At 29.6% G+C, this 16,192-nt stretch overlaps 1 protein-coding gene across 1 annotated transcript; it reads left to right on the plus strand.

The window, feature by feature from the left end:
* Positions 1–5,464: 5,464 nt before the first annotated feature.
* Positions 5,465–7,667, plus strand: LOC105136659 (serine carboxypeptidase-like 45; the record flags this gene model as incomplete). Its single annotated transcript, XM_011042084.1, has 7 exons — positions 5,465–5,557; positions 5,660–5,739; positions 5,895–6,176; positions 6,273–6,397; positions 6,537–6,629; positions 6,705–6,822; positions 6,907–7,667. Coding segments are annotated over 7 exons (941 nt in total), but the record flags the coding sequence as incomplete, so codon positions are not given.
* Positions 7,668–16,192: the final 8,525 nt, after the last annotated feature.

Consider the following 16,192-nt stretch of genomic DNA (forward strand, 5'->3'; position numbering starts at 1 on the left):
TGCAACGTGTAACAAACAATTTAAATTAATTTTTATTGTTGTATTGGATAACTTAGAATAACATTTAAGATGTTAAACCTAGCATTCAATACACCAAAACACATTTTAATTATCATAATGATGAATGTCCGTAGATGTTGGGGAATCCAAATCTGTGATATATTGATATTTGCTCATAGAAGGTTAAGTACACTGACATAATATTTAACGTGGTTTGGCAAATCACCTACATCCACGGGAGAGGTCTATATTATTAGAGATAGAAAAAGAATACAAAATAAATACATAGAGGAGGAAGATCATATCCAAGGTTGTTAAAATCACGATTTTGACACGACATGAAAAATGCAAAACAAACTCGGATCGTAAAAACAAATCGTAAAATCATAAAGAAATTTTTTGACAATACTTGCACTAATTGTTTTTTGAATTCTTATCAATATCTATACCATGTTGTCATCCTACATCAAATCTATTACTAGAGGAATTGTTTCTAAATGTCATGTGTTCAATAATTCAAGAATCAATTTAAATTAGCCTTGTAATCAATTCCAACATGACTATTAAAAACCAATTTGTGATCAATACAAACACAACTTAGATATTTTATAAACATATTTTATTTTGAAAACATCATCAATAAATAGTTAATAAAATTATGACTATATCAAATTGCATATCAGTACATTGTAAATATTATATCATTTCAAAAAAATTTATAAATATTTTTAAAACATAAAAATAAATAGGATTTAAAAAGATATTAGGTGCTATAGATGTTGGTTTAGAATTCAACATATATACAGGAGTTTATATGTGAGTTAAAAAAAAATTAAATTTGATTTTTTTATCTTAAGTTAAAAAAATTTAATATTTTTAAATTATTTTAAAAAATTATTATTATATAGTTTCACGTAATTTAAAAGTACAAGTTAGGCTACTTATTTTGATATTGTCATGTCAAAGTGTTCATTTTTATGTCAAAAACCAATGTTGAATGTGACTTTCTAGCAGTAGAAAATGGATACTCTGTAAAATTCTTACTTTTCCTTCAACAAAACCAACCATTGACATGGATCCAGTGGTCTATGCTTGGAGTTGCTACGTGTGGCCAATAATGTTTTGCCTAAACAGTTGCTTTGAAGGATAAATTGGGCGGTTAGTATCAAATAAATGGTGAAATGACATATAAACAAGAAATTTCAGGAATACTACAATATATGATGTTTTTTAGGTTAAAATCATAAAAACAGCTGTAAACTCGCGATTTCATCTGTTTTTATCCAATTTTACCTATTTTCGAGTTTTTAAAGTGATTTTTCATGTTAAACATGTATTGACTCGTAAAATCATATTTTAATAACCTTGATCATATCCATTCTAACTCAACTCCTAGCTCACTACTGCAATTGTAGTAGGGCTGCTATCCTTGGCAGCCCCTATTTCTCTCTTATTCTCTTACACACACTTACCACTCTTTCACACCCATTTTGCTCTAAAAAAATACCTTTATTTATAGGCATTAATAGTAAGATAAGATCCATAAATTATGGGATGATTTATGACACTAATATTGGCAACACAAGGGTTGCACCATTTTATCAATGGTTGGTGCAACTACCATTGTAGCCTTTTGACAATAGCAACCCTACTCCTTAGGATAGGCTGCAAAGGTGTTGCTTATTAATGTCAATATCCCAACAATCATCCCTTTTGACATTTATATAGGCAATTATCCTCTTTCTTTTTCAGCACAAGCTTGCATCCTACAACTCTTTCAAGTTTACCATTCCAAGAGCGTCTATGGCCAAGTTTACAAGTACTCGTCAAACCTTTCAATCACTATAGTAACCTAAGCACCCCTTTGCTCACTTCAAAGGATCACTTCAATCAGATGGTTTACTTCATCACATCTGAAGAGTGTTAATGCTTGTCTCTGAGACACAACATTCCCCTTCGAGCGTATCAACCATGCTCAGTCCGAAATGATTTTTCAAGCCTCACATTAAGGCTTATAACACCCCCTTAAACAAAAATTTCTATTCCAAGTGGGATAATCATTATCTGAGTATCTCAATATGATCACGAGTTCACCACTCTTCCAAGAGTCTATTCATCTCAGAGTTGCATTTTGCTCTCTGTTCCACCATATGAACCACATCCTACTTCTTCATGAGTCTCTCGCTCTTAGTCTCAAGAGTCTAGGTGGCTTTCCACCTTTAACCATGGGGGCAACCTATTAAAGGTTGATCCATATATGTCTTAATACTCCAAGTATTACAATGCAATTATTGAGCTCACCACCTTGATAAGAGTCAACTTGTTTCAGAAGCTTGCACATACCTTCTGCTCCTACATAGCAATCACATCTTAATGCTCCATAAGTCATCCACTTATTGTCCAAGGCAAATTTCTTCTAGCTCATTGATCTTTAACATAGCGATAATATCCATGAAAGTCAATCCGGCATTTGTCTCTATACTCATCATAGCCACTTCATTGGTTATCCAACTATCAACTCATATCTAGCCATCACATTGGCTCTGCGATGTTTTGTAATTGGGCTTTTATCATAGCCCTCACACCTTTTCTTAAGGTGTCTCCGCTTGTCATCATTGCAGTGATCTGAACCTAGGCTCATATTGTGACCCTCACACCTTCCATCTAAGGTATCTCCACTTGTTGTCATGAGGCGATCTCATCCTCTTTTATTGAGGATGAATTCAGTGACTCCAAGATTCTCTACTACCATGTGGACTTGGGAGCGATCACTATCACTAATCATATAGAAAGAGAGAGTTACGGTATACTCCTCGCAATCGTCCATCTCAATTTCTATGTTTGGAGTTTTTATGCCTTTTGCTTAACAGCTCCACCCACACCAAATCCATTTGGTGTCTTTGTTTTTCATCATAGGCGGTCATACCCCTTCAATTAGGTGCTTCTGCAACAACTTATCTCTTCATCCTTACATGCATTGGAAAGGTCCTCGCTTGTTGTTTTTATCAAGAGCACAAGAGACTTCCTGTTGTATAAATTTTCACAGTCTCTGCTCTAAGCTTCATCTAGGAACACTTCTTTTCCTTGTACCCATCGTCTCATTACAGTACCTCGTTGGATCCTACAAATATTTCTACACAATCTCTGTGTTCCCTCGTGTAATTTTTGTTCTCCAGATTCTCCTTATTCCTTACTTATGTTTGACAGCAGCTTAACCTGTTACAACACCTATCCAAGTCAAAATAGGGTGCTAATATTTATCCTCTTGTTGTATTTCTCTTCCATTTTTAGGGTCTTTATCAATTCTCCCCTCGAGAAATTACAGTAACCAAATCTAACTTTTTTAAAGAAATCACCACTCCATAAGATCCTTGATCATATAGAACCCAACTATTTCTTTATGTCGTCATCCTGCTAGTCTTTAACAGTTTCATAACAAACTGTCATATACAAAAATAATACCGTATGGATAATCCTTCCACTAAGCAAGTTCCTAGCAAAGATTGGAAGGGTCACACCGATCCCGTTTAAAACTCAATTTCCTAGCCAGAACTTCTTAGGTCATATCTATCCATTATACGGTCTTTCCGTATATACAACCATTTGCTAACTTTACTGCGGCTTTTCTTTACAAGTGATCTGAAATATTTTGGTTTCATACCCGATTTCTCAATATCAGATGAGACTACTAATTCTTAGATTTATTAAGATTGGTCTTTATTAATTTCCACTCTCTATCTCAAATCGTTCACATGATTGAATGTCCAGAGTGTTCCAATTTTGCCTTCCTTTAAGGTAATTAAAATTCCCCATTTAGAAATTCAACACATGTAATTGGGCAAACATATGTGATTTTTTCTTCTTCATCTCCATCAACCACCATGATGACCTTTATATGTCTCCTGATCAGGCAATTTCTCTTAACAATTCACCACTACCATTTTTTATCACAAATCTCAACGATCAAAGCATGCCATTGCATCCGAAAAGATCAAATTAGCTGGAAACAAGTCTGAAATCATCCACATCGCACTTTAAAAGGCTAAGATTTGATCAAAACGATTCTGGACTAATTAGTGGCCCAGATTCAATCTCAGATCCAGTTGCACGTAGACTAAGCTACACAAAATCCTATCCCTCAGCTCATGGCTTAGCTCGCTCTTTGCTCGAAGCTGATGATGTGGCACGTGGGCCCCATTATGCTGACTGGTCACTGACATGGCATGCCACCTGTGCATGCTGAAGCAATGATGATGTCATGCTGATATCATCTGAATCTGGCACGTAGGTTGGGTCATCTAGTATTCGGGTCATGTTATCCGGGCGAAGAAGACGCATGGCCAGCCATCCCACTGATACATGCGGCCATGTTCGACGTTCGATTTTGACATGGTTTTCACTAGTGGCTTCGTCTCTTCCTCCTCTACACAGTAGTGTAGTCAAAACATAATTTTGATAACTTTTATTTTTGAGTAAAATCAAACACCACTTTTAACCATGTGCTCTGATACCAATTGTTGAGGAATCTAAACCAGTGATATACTGATATTTGCTCATAGGAGGCTAAGCACATTGACATAATATTTAATGTGATTTGGCAAATCACTTACATCCACAGGAGAGGTCTATATTATTAGAGAAAAAGAAAGAATACAAAACAAATACATAGAGGAGGAGGATCATATCAACTCTAACTCAACTCCTAGCTCACTGTTGCAATGGCAGCCCCTCTTTCTCTTTTATTTTCTTACACACATTTGTCACTCTCTCTCACCCATTTTGCTCTCAAAGAATGCCTCTATTTATAGGCATCAATGATAAAACAAGATTCACAAATCATGACATGATTTGTGTTATTAATAATGACAACACATGAGTTGCACTATTTTATCAATAATTGATGCAATTACCTTTTTACAATTGCAACCCTACTTCTTATGGTAAGCTGCAAAGGTGTTACTTATTAATAGCAATACCCTAACAAAAGATTCATACTTCCTTCTTATTCTTCCACTCCGAGTACAAAATTCATTAACATGATACTGTACATATAAATTAACCACAAGTTAAAATCCAAACTTAAATGATGGAATGTGAAAGACAACATGCACAAAAAATTCCTTTTAGGACATCCATGTTTAATGGAAAGTAATATATACTTGAAGTAGAGGTCGAAAATCCAACTAGATGTAATAAGAGTTTTTTTGTATGAAGCAACATGTTATTCAAGATTTATGTGATGAATTAATATATTTTTGATTTTTCACTTAAGAGGAGAAACTGGAAAAAAAAGATGAAAATAAAATAGGAAAATCATTTTCTATTATTACTGGATAGGTTTTTTGGCTTTAGGTTAATGTTGAGATGCATTATTAATCTCCTTAAAGTATCATTGATAGCTTTATAAAGCACTCTAGAGTGTTGTGCTATCTTCTGAAGCTGCTTTTATTTTTGCTTTCTTAAGCCAGGGACAATCTATTGTTCTTGCAAGGCTGGTTCCACAAGTTCCCTCAGTACAGGAGCACAGATTTGTTTATAGCAGGGGAAAGTTATGCAGGTACTATATGCTCGTGTACACCAATTTCCATCTCTTTTAATTCAACTATAAACAGCAAACATTTTTAATATTACTGCGCCTCATCTTTCTCATCGATTCCAGGCCACTATATTCCTCAACTCGCAAAGCTTATGATTGGAATTAACAAGAAGGAGAAGTTATTCAATTTGAAAGGAATTGCAGTAAGGACTCTCACATCACATTTGTTTGACAAAGAGAATGTAACCTTTTTCCAGAATTGAACTAGTTGAAAAGTGTTGACAATTGAGCCAATCAAGTAGGATTGCACATGTGACTAGTCCTCTCTGTGACAGAATTTATTTTTTTTCCATTGCAGCTAGGTAATCCTGTTCTAGATTTTGCTACAGACTTGAATTCAAGGGCTGAGTACTTCTGGTCTCATGGATTGATATCAGACTCAACATACAAAATGTTCACTTCAGCTTGTAACTATTCAAGATACGTGAGCGAATATTATAGAGACTCGGTTTCATCTATTTGTTCAATAGTTATGAACCAGGTTAGCACAGAAACCAGTAGGTTTGTGGACAAATATGATGTCACCCTTGATGTTTGTGTTTCAACAGTCTTCTCACAATCAAAGTTTACAAGTCCTAAGGTAAGTCTTGTCAGCAAAATCAATCTCCTATTTCCCCTTGCCTGCATTATTGTCGGGTGTGCCTGAAAATTTCTGCTCCTAATTTTCCTTTGATAGCAAGTATCTGAGAGGATTGATGTTTGTATAGAAGACGAAACCGTGAATTATCTGAATCGGAAGGATGTCCGGAGGGCTCTCCATGCTCGGCTTATTGGAGTTCGCAGATGGGAAGTTTGCAGCAAGTAATTGCAAATACGGTTTGCAATAGCCATGCCATGAATTATTCACATTCCATATATCGCAAATATGTCATATATCGCAAATACATCCTATAAATCTTTCTTTGTTCTTCAACTGAAATCACTACTTTTTCAAATACAGCATTCTGGATTATGAGTTTCTTAACATAGAGATACCAACATTCAATATTGTTGGATCACTTGTCAAGGCTGGAATTCCAGTTCTCGTTTACAGGTAAAAGAACACTAAAAAGTTCTTGAATAAGATTAGTGAGTGTTCAAGTTTATAATAAGTATTTAAATCTTACAGTGGAGATCAAGATTCTGTTATTCCATTGACCGGTAGCCGCACGCTTGTCCATAGAGTAGCAAAAGAGCTGGGACTCAACACGACCGTCCCTTACAGAGTTTGGTTTGCAGGAAAGCAGGTAAATTCTTGTCAACAGGCAGCTTGCTAAGAGAGCTTTCTTTAAGCAATCATATCAGAATACTGATTTCATATTTCCTTTCAGGTTGGTGGTTGGACTCAGGTTTATGGTAACATCCTCTCATTTGCTACCATCAGAGGCGCTTCTCATGAAGCTCCATTCTCACAGCCTGAAAGATCACTCATGTTATTTAAGTCGTTCCTGGAAGGTAAACACTTACCTGAAATTTTCTGATGAGCTACTAATTAATGTACTAAATGTTCAGAGTCCAGAATGATAATATTGAGATTGCATGTATACACGTGATGTGACTATTAATTCACGGCAGCATTGTTTGTTCCTGCCAAAAGAGAGAAACTTAAGCATCCATTAGTTTGTAAATCTGGTTTTCTCAATGCAAAATATCTTTGTTGGAGAAATTTTGTAAGTGTGTTCAGAGAAAGAACGTGAATACCTTCCCATTCTGACCATGGATGATCAGAGTTGGCTGCAACGGAGTATGCTGAGCAATAACCACTAACTAGCCTTGCTTGCATGAATCATTCTGCTGTAAACTGGCAACGGAAGAAACTTCAAAGTAATTTGAACAATTCTTCTGTAAACTAATATGAATGATCGTTCATATCAGTTGTCGCATAGCAATGTTCAACGGCAATGAAAGGGAGATTTTGGATTCAAATTCCATTGATGTATACAAAAACATAAAATATTTTACTGAAAAAATTCATGTAACCTGAGTTTGAATCTGATGTGAGACAGAGAACTCTCCTACCTCACTATTTCTCAAGGATTTTGAAGAAGTGCGGTGCTGTTAAGAGTCATATGGACAAAGTACAGTTTATTTATCTTTCTTGTGATAAAAAAAATACGTATATCTTGAGAAACATATGGGTTCAAATCCTATCAATATGCACAAGCAACTTGAGTATTTGCTGTGTTGTTAGTGACTATTCATTTAGACAAAAAAAAAACACTGCAATCTTATTCCTTTGTTATGATCACTAATTAATTCAGAAGAGCAACAGAGGTTCTTGGTGCCATTTCAAGAATAATTGTTCCCTTTTGTTCTTGAATGCCAACAAAAAACCGTATGTGAGTGGAGAAAAAAGGAGTGAAAAGTTCTGAACTGGAAGCGAAAGTAATTATCTCCACCTAAATTTGTTTACTTCTGTGTTTTTTTCCCTCGCACGAATAAAAATTACCTTTCTTTCATTTTCTTTTCTTCACAATTTTCGCCCTGTATCCAAATCAGGCCCTCCTTGCTCTTAGAAAGAAAATAATTGTTTAATTTCCAATTGCAAGATGGTGTATGTTTAATTTGTTTTAACTTGTTATCAATTTGGACTCCTCGCCTATTTACAAACATTATGCAACTGTTTTGAACACAATGACAGTTCTGGTGGTCAAGCATTCAAACGCAGGTAATGCTGCAATCGGCAAATGCAATTTTGTTATCCAGATGCCATTAATGGATGTAGTCCAGGCCAAAAGGGGGCATCAAGGGAAAGAAGCTCATCACTTACGGCATGCCAATGGATAAAACTGATGCACTTGCATGCTGCCTATTGTTTCAGATGAAGCTCCTCTACCAGTACACTGGATAACAAACTCATGACCTGAGTATAAAGATAAACCTAAAAAAAATACTGAAGATAATTATAAAACCATTATATAAAAAGAAAAACCTAATGCAAACCGTTAAGATCATATGAAAGATAAATCTTTTAACAAATCAAATATTAAAAGATAAAATGAGGAAAAAAATTAATTGTACAAAAAATCTAAAAAAAATTAATTAAAAAAATGAGGATAAAAATAAATAAAAAATAATTAGATGAAAAACAAAAATTTTCAATTGAAGAGTTAAATTGAATTGAAAAATAGCTTTAATAAAAAAAACAAATCAAAAGAAGGATAGTAAAATTGTATAAAATAGAATAACAAAAACTTTGATCAAAGGATGGAAATAAAAGCTAAAAAAACTTTAACAAAATATCAAAGAAAAAAATTAAAAATCAAAAGAATAAGGATGAAATTAAAAAAAAATATGAGAAATTATAATTAAAAGACTAAATTAAAAACAAAAAAAATTATAAAGACAAGAACAAAATAAAAATGAAGACTGAAATTGAAAAACAAAAAAAAATAAAAAACAATCATTTACTTTATCTAGTTAGATAGAGAGAAAAGAAAAGGAAAACAGAAATAACAATTTGATTATTATATGTCGTTATGTGTCATATCATGTAGAAAAAGACACAATAGTTTATTTCAAAAAACTAATAGAAATTCAGGTTTGGACATCAAGTGACATCAAACGTGTTGTTTAATTAGTGTAGATACCCATCATATAGGTGTATGATTAACACGCGTTAATAATTTTTTTTATTAGAAAATTAAAAAGTCAATGTGAAAATACCATATAAGTAATTACCCAAAACACTTGTGAAAGTATAAAAAAAAAACAGAATGCAAACAGTTAAGATCATATAAAGATGAATCCTTCAATAAATTAAATATTAAAAGATAAAATCAGGAAAAAAAAAATTAATTGAACAAAAAATCTAAAAAAAATTAATTAAAAAAATGAGGATAAAAATAAATAAAAAATAATTAGATGAAAAACAAAAATTTTCAATTGAAGAGTTAAATTGAATTGAAAAATAGCTTTAATAAAAAAAACAAATCAAAAGAAGGATAGTAAAATTGTATAAAATAGAATAACAAAAACTTTGATCAAAGGATGGAATTAAAAGCTAAAAAAACTTTAACAAAAGATCAAAGAAAAAAATTAAAAATCAAAAAAATAAGGATGAAATTAAAAAAAAAATATAAGAAATTATAATTAAAAGACTAAATTAAAAACAAAAAAATTATATAAAAAAAGAACAAAATAAAAATGAAGACTGAAATTGGAAAAAAAAATAAAAAACAATCATTTACTTTATCTAGTTAGAGAGAGAAAAAAGAAAAAGAAAACAGAAATAACAATTTAACTATCATATGTCTTATGTGTCATATCATGTAGAAAAGAACACAATAGCTTATTTCAAAAAACTAATAGAAATTCAGGTTTGGACATCAAGTGACATCAAACGTGTTGTTTAACTAATACGGATATCCATCATGTAGGTTTATGATTAACACGTATTAATAGTTTTTTTTATTAGAAAATTAAAAATTCAATGTTAAAATACCATAACCTTATAGGTAATTACCCAAAACACTTGTGAAAGTATAAAATTACTTTTTTATTTTTTTTCTTTTCTAAAGTGAAATTTATATTTTAATTGTACATAAAAAATTAAAAAATTGAAAATAATATTTTTTTCTTGAAGTAAAGAAGTATTTTTATTGTTTAAATATTTTCAAAAAATTTAAAATAAATCCCCGTTTAATAGCTTTAAATTTCATTGATTTGGGGGATAAAAATATATTTTTATTGTACAAAAAACTAGATAAGATTTAAATACCCTTAAATAATATTTTAATAACCAAGAGCCATTGTCAAAGACCAAAGCACTCCCACAACCAAGACTTTTATTTTTTTTCCACCCAAGAGCAAAATAATTATTTTATTAAAGTTATCTACAATAACTTATGTTTACTGTTATAGTAAAATGGTCATACCCTATATATTTTGTTAAATTTTAAACTTATGTTTACTGTTATAGTAAAATAGTCATACCCTATATATTTTGTTAAATTTTAAATAAAAATAGTCAAGCTATTATGTAAGAGTTTTTTTTTGTTGTTGTTGGTTGTGCAACTCCCAATAACACAACCTTTCAAAATTAAAAAACGCAACCCTTTAAACCTCTCTTATCAACATATATAAACCTTTATTTTTATTTTATTTTATTTTAACAAGTTGCGGGATAGCACGACCAACAAAATTGTACTATATCCTGAAAATTTTATCCCTGCTATACTATTTTATAAAATATTTTTGTTGATTATGCTATTTAAAAAAAATCATGAATTTTACCGTATTAGAGTTTTTTAATGATAATTTTTTTAATATATGTTAAGATCATATGTTAAGCAGCGTTTAAAAAAACGAAAATGCTGCTACACCACGAACGTTTATTGCGAAGAGTTTGCCGTATGAGTCCATGCACGTCGTCGAAGTCTAGAACAGTTTGCTTACCAAAGCTCGGGATGCCTGCGCGCACTGCAGAACACGATGTCAAGATGACCATCAAGTTGAACATGAGTTGATTCCACAAGCGATTTGACTTGGTTTGCATCGGTTGCGTCGCAGTGGATGTACATGGATCTGTTGGTACCGATGGATTCTGCGAGCTTCTGGCCTTTTTCATCTTGGATATCGGCGATCACCACTCCTAGCACACCATTCTCGACAAAGGCAAGCACCGTAGCCTCGCCAATGCCACTTGCACCTCCGGTGACGATGACAGCCTTGTCTTGAACTTCGTCGGTGTTTGTCATTTTACGTTATATGTTGTCTTGAACACCACCAAGTGATAAATGAAATAGTAGTGTAGATAGAAACATGACCCTGCAAGCATTGGGATTTGAATTATTTTCTGCCCATAGATTTTTGTTTCATTCGTAGTTATTTTTTAAAGTATTTCCAGACACGTGATTTATAGGTTATTATAAATAAAAAAATAGCCAAGCTATCGTGTATGTAAAACATTATTTTAAAACAGGTTAGGGCTTCCCAGAACTTCTGAAATATCTATTATCAAACAGGCTAGGGCTTCCCAGAACTTCTGAAATATCTATAGGTTGTTCTATGTGCTCAGAGCATGATATTAGAGTGGATTTTACCATAATATTAGGGTTTCTTAGTGATAATTTGTAATATGTGCTATGATCATAAATTCACGAATCCATCATTTTTAAACCTATAATTTAAATTTAATCAATTACAAAATATAATAAAATGATTAGGTTTCTTGCTGCAGCAATCCACTATACCTGTAAGTTTTTCTTTCCTCTCAAAAACAATTTTTGGTTCAATTGAGGTCTTTTGTGACCAATATGTTATAATTTATTGCGGAAAGATATAATTTAACAAAAGATTACGAAACTGTAAAATAAAAATAAACTGCATGGCCAAACCCAAATTCTCGTAAAAAAATTATTTTTGGTCCACTCACTCTCTTTTTTTCTTCCATTGCACAATCCCTTTAGGTTTTCAAATTTCAATTCAAAATTTTGTTTTATTTATTTTTTAATATGAGTTTAAAAGATAAGAGAAAAACTTGTTAGAAAATGATGAAGGTAAAAAAAAAAATTATTGGTTGATTATATTTCAACGACAAAAAAGATTAATGTTAGTATTAATGGATTCCAATCAACAAGAAAAGTTCTATTGATATGTTTTTTAACATTTGTCTCACCCAACAAAATAGATCAGGGTTGAGAAAGAGATTTTTGTTTCTTGATTTGATTGTATTTTTGGACTGATTTAGGAGTTTTTCAAATTAAAAAATTGATTATTAAAGCATTAAAAATATTTATTAGATGTTTTAGGATCAATACATGTCAAAATGAATTTTCAAGACAAGAAAACTATAGTTGATGTTCCAACCACATCTTTAATGGTTAGAATTTGAGCAAATAAAAAAAGTATTATAATTTTAAAACAACAAAAAAAAATAAACATGTTATTTACTTTTTAAAAATAAAAAAAGAAAACCAAAAATATGTACCTGATCTTATAAGCCTACACATGTTTGGTCCTTTGTCTATTAGATCGAGTGGCAAACCCTAGTTTTTTTATATTTTTTTAATTAATTAATTTATTTGAATTTAAATTCAAATGCAATATAAAAAACATAATACTATATTTTAATTTTTTCATGGTTGTCAAATAATGTTACAAGTTTTTATGTAAATATTAACATATATATTTATATTTTTTAAAATTTAATATTTTTTTACATAATTGTATTACATTTATCAAAAAAAAATTCTTTGATCATATACAAAATACTAAGATTTTTTTTATACATATATATTTTCTTTTCTTTTAAGACTATGATAGATTTTGGTTTAGATTTATTTTTGGTCCATTCACCCTTTTTTTTTCTTCCATTGCACAGTCCCTTTAGTTTTTCAAATTTCAATTCAAAATTTTATTTTATTTATTTTTTAATATGAGTTTAAACGATAAGAGAAAAACTTGTTAAAAAATGATGAAAATAAAAAAAAAATATTGGTTGACCATATTTCAATAACAAAAAAAATAATTAATGTTAGTACCAATGGATTCTAATCAACATGAGAAGTTCTATTGTTGTGTTCTTTAATTTTTATCTCACCTGAGAAAATAGAAAGAGATTTTTGTTTCTTGATTTAATTGTATTTTTGAATTGATTCAAGAGTTTTTTGAATTAAGAGATTGATTATCAAGGCATTAAAAATATTTGTTAGGTGTTTTAGAATCAATATAGGTCAAAATGAATTTTTAAAACAAGAAAATTATAGTTGATTTTCCAACCACATCTTTAATGATCGGAATTTAAGCAAACAAACAATGTATTATGATTTTAAAATAAAAAAAAAATAAACAACATGTCATTTGCTTTTTAAAAATAAAAAAAATAAAAAATATAGACATGATCTCACAAGACTACACATATTTGGTTCTTTGTCTATTGGATCGAGTGGCAGACCCTAGCTTTTTTATATTTTTTAATTAATTTATTTATTTGAATTTAAATTCAAATGCAATATAAAAAACATAATACTATATTTTAATTTTTTCATGGTTGTCAAATAATGTTACAAGTTTTTATGTAAATATTAACATATATATTTATATTTTTAAAAATTTAATATTTTTTACATAATCGTATTATATTTATCAAAAAAAAATTTCTTTGATCATATACAAAATACCAAAATTTTTTTTATACATATATATTTTATTTTATTTTAAGACTATGATAGATTTTGGTTTAGAAAACAATGTTTTGCAATTAAAAAAACATGTTTCCATTAAAACAATTGAGAGATGTATTAATAAAAAAAATTAGATTGGAGAAATGCATTTTTTTATATTTCAAATAACTAAAATTTTGTTTCAATTGAATATAAATTATTATTCTGGTTAGAAAAATATTGACATCTAACTAAAATGGGAAAAATCAAGTTGCTCTACACAACTTGATATCATATATCTTAATTTGCATTTACTTTTAGCTTTATTTTTTTATTTTCTATTATTACTAACAACTATTTTTAATATTTATGAACACATATTCAAATATTTCTTTATGTTAAAGAATTAAATTAATAGTGCCTATATAGTTTTTTATATACGTTACAAATTAAGGGTGAGGTAACTAATATAATCAAATTATCATTTGCACAGGAAAAGATTGGAGAAGATTCCAAATCAAAGAAATTATATATTTTAAGGGTATTTGCTTTCCATGATATTTTATAATATTTGATAAATAATTAACGATAAGAAAATGGTAGTGATGAAATGACGATAATGATTACAGCAATTATGTCTGTAATTATTAAAATAATTTTGCTTATGGTGGTGGCAATCATGGAGGCTTTATAGTGATGGAATGTGAGCAGTGGTATTAAGGGAGTGGGATCCTCTTTAAAAACATATTAATCATCATTCTATTAAATCTAAATCATTAAATTTAATTTGAATGGTCATGATTTAGTGCATAATTAAAAATGAAAACCTAATTCTTTAATATTTTATTTATATATGTCACATAATTTGAATCATTAAATTCAAAATCAACGGTAAGATTAGCAGTCATGTGTTTCTTTAACAACATGGAGGGTTCAAATTCAGTAATGAGAGGAGTGGTGGTGGTAAAGAATTAATTGGATGATATAGTCAGTTTATTATTCTGTAAAATATTTTATTAAATTTTATGAGTTGAGAATATTTTTTTAAAAATAAGTTTTTATATTGATTATAATATTTTTTTTATGTTTGCCAATTTTCTTATCAAATATTTTATGGAAAAAATTAATGCAGAGAAATACCTCACGCCCACTGCTACTCTCTTTACCTTAGCCCCCACATCACCATTTCCCCTTTCCATTCTACTTCCCTACATGGCTTATAGGAAACACTTCGTAAATTTCAATATACTTGAAGGTTAAAATAAAAGGAACGATGAAAAGAAATGTGTTGCAGGGATGGAAGGGAGTGTATTAAAATACATTTTGCATTTTTATCATGATATTTTTTTTTAGTTACTATTGAATTGACTAAATAACAATTTAAAATTTTAATAAATATAAAATATAATTTACAAATCAAATTTAGTTGGCATATATATGCAATGTACATGTTAATAGATGAGAGACACTCACAGTCTTTTTGATAATGCATGTTTTATTTCTCGACATTCAAATAATAAATTATATGACAATATTTAAAGTGTCAAGGCATCCAAATAATCGACTGTGTTATCATTTATATGATATCGTGTTATTGACTATATTTTTTTTTTATTCTTGGAACTTATGTTGGTTGTTTGAAAATTTAGAATTGTTTTTTTATTTATTGATAATTCTACTTTGATTTTTTTTTAAATTTTTGTTATAGGCTTTTTTTAAAAAAAAATTTCTTATTTCTAATCCTGATCTGTTAATTTTTTTAAATTAAACTCTCATTCTTTTTATTTTGATTTTTTTTTGGATCCTTTTGTGATTTTTATTTTTCTTTTCAATTTTTCCCTTCAATTTTAAATTCTATGATGTCCTCTCATATATTTTTTTTATTTCAAGTTTAATTCTAATTTTTTTAATTGTTGTGTTTTTAATTTTTTTATATAATTTTTTTTTCAATTTCATCCATTAATATTTAATTTTTTGAAAATTGAACTTTGAAGTGTTTCTAGACAAGTGCTTCCAATTTAATGGCTCAATTCATGATTTAAAAAATTAACACAAATTGATATTAAAAAAATATTTTACCAAGTTTTTTTTTTTCAATTTTATTATTGAACATTTATTTTGAAAAGATAAGCTTCATGATTTTTTTAAATTTTTTAATTAGATTATCTCGATCTCATGATTTAGATAATAAATTTGGCTGAATAACTCTTGTATTTTTTGGGATTATTTATATATATATATATATATATATTATTTTATCTTTTAAAATTAAATTCTTTTTAAAACCAAGCTTTATCAGTTTCTCCTGTTTAGCCTTTTATTGGGCATTATGTTCCCATTATCCAACACGCGAAGTTTTGTAACCTTATCGAGTTTGCCGAGTTTTATGAGTGTTTTATTTTTTTAGGTTTTTTTTTGTTAACTTATTTTTTTTATTTTACCATTCTATATCGGAATTATTATGAATGAATTATTTTTATTTTCTTAATTTTTATTTTATGAGATTAGCCTA

This window comes from Populus euphratica, unplaced genomic scaffold, assembly GCF_000495115.2.
Source record: "Populus euphratica unplaced genomic scaffold, PopEup_1.0 scaffold133.1, whole genome shotgun sequence".
NCBI lineage: Eukaryota > Viridiplantae > Streptophyta > Magnoliopsida > Malpighiales > Salicaceae > Populus > Populus euphratica.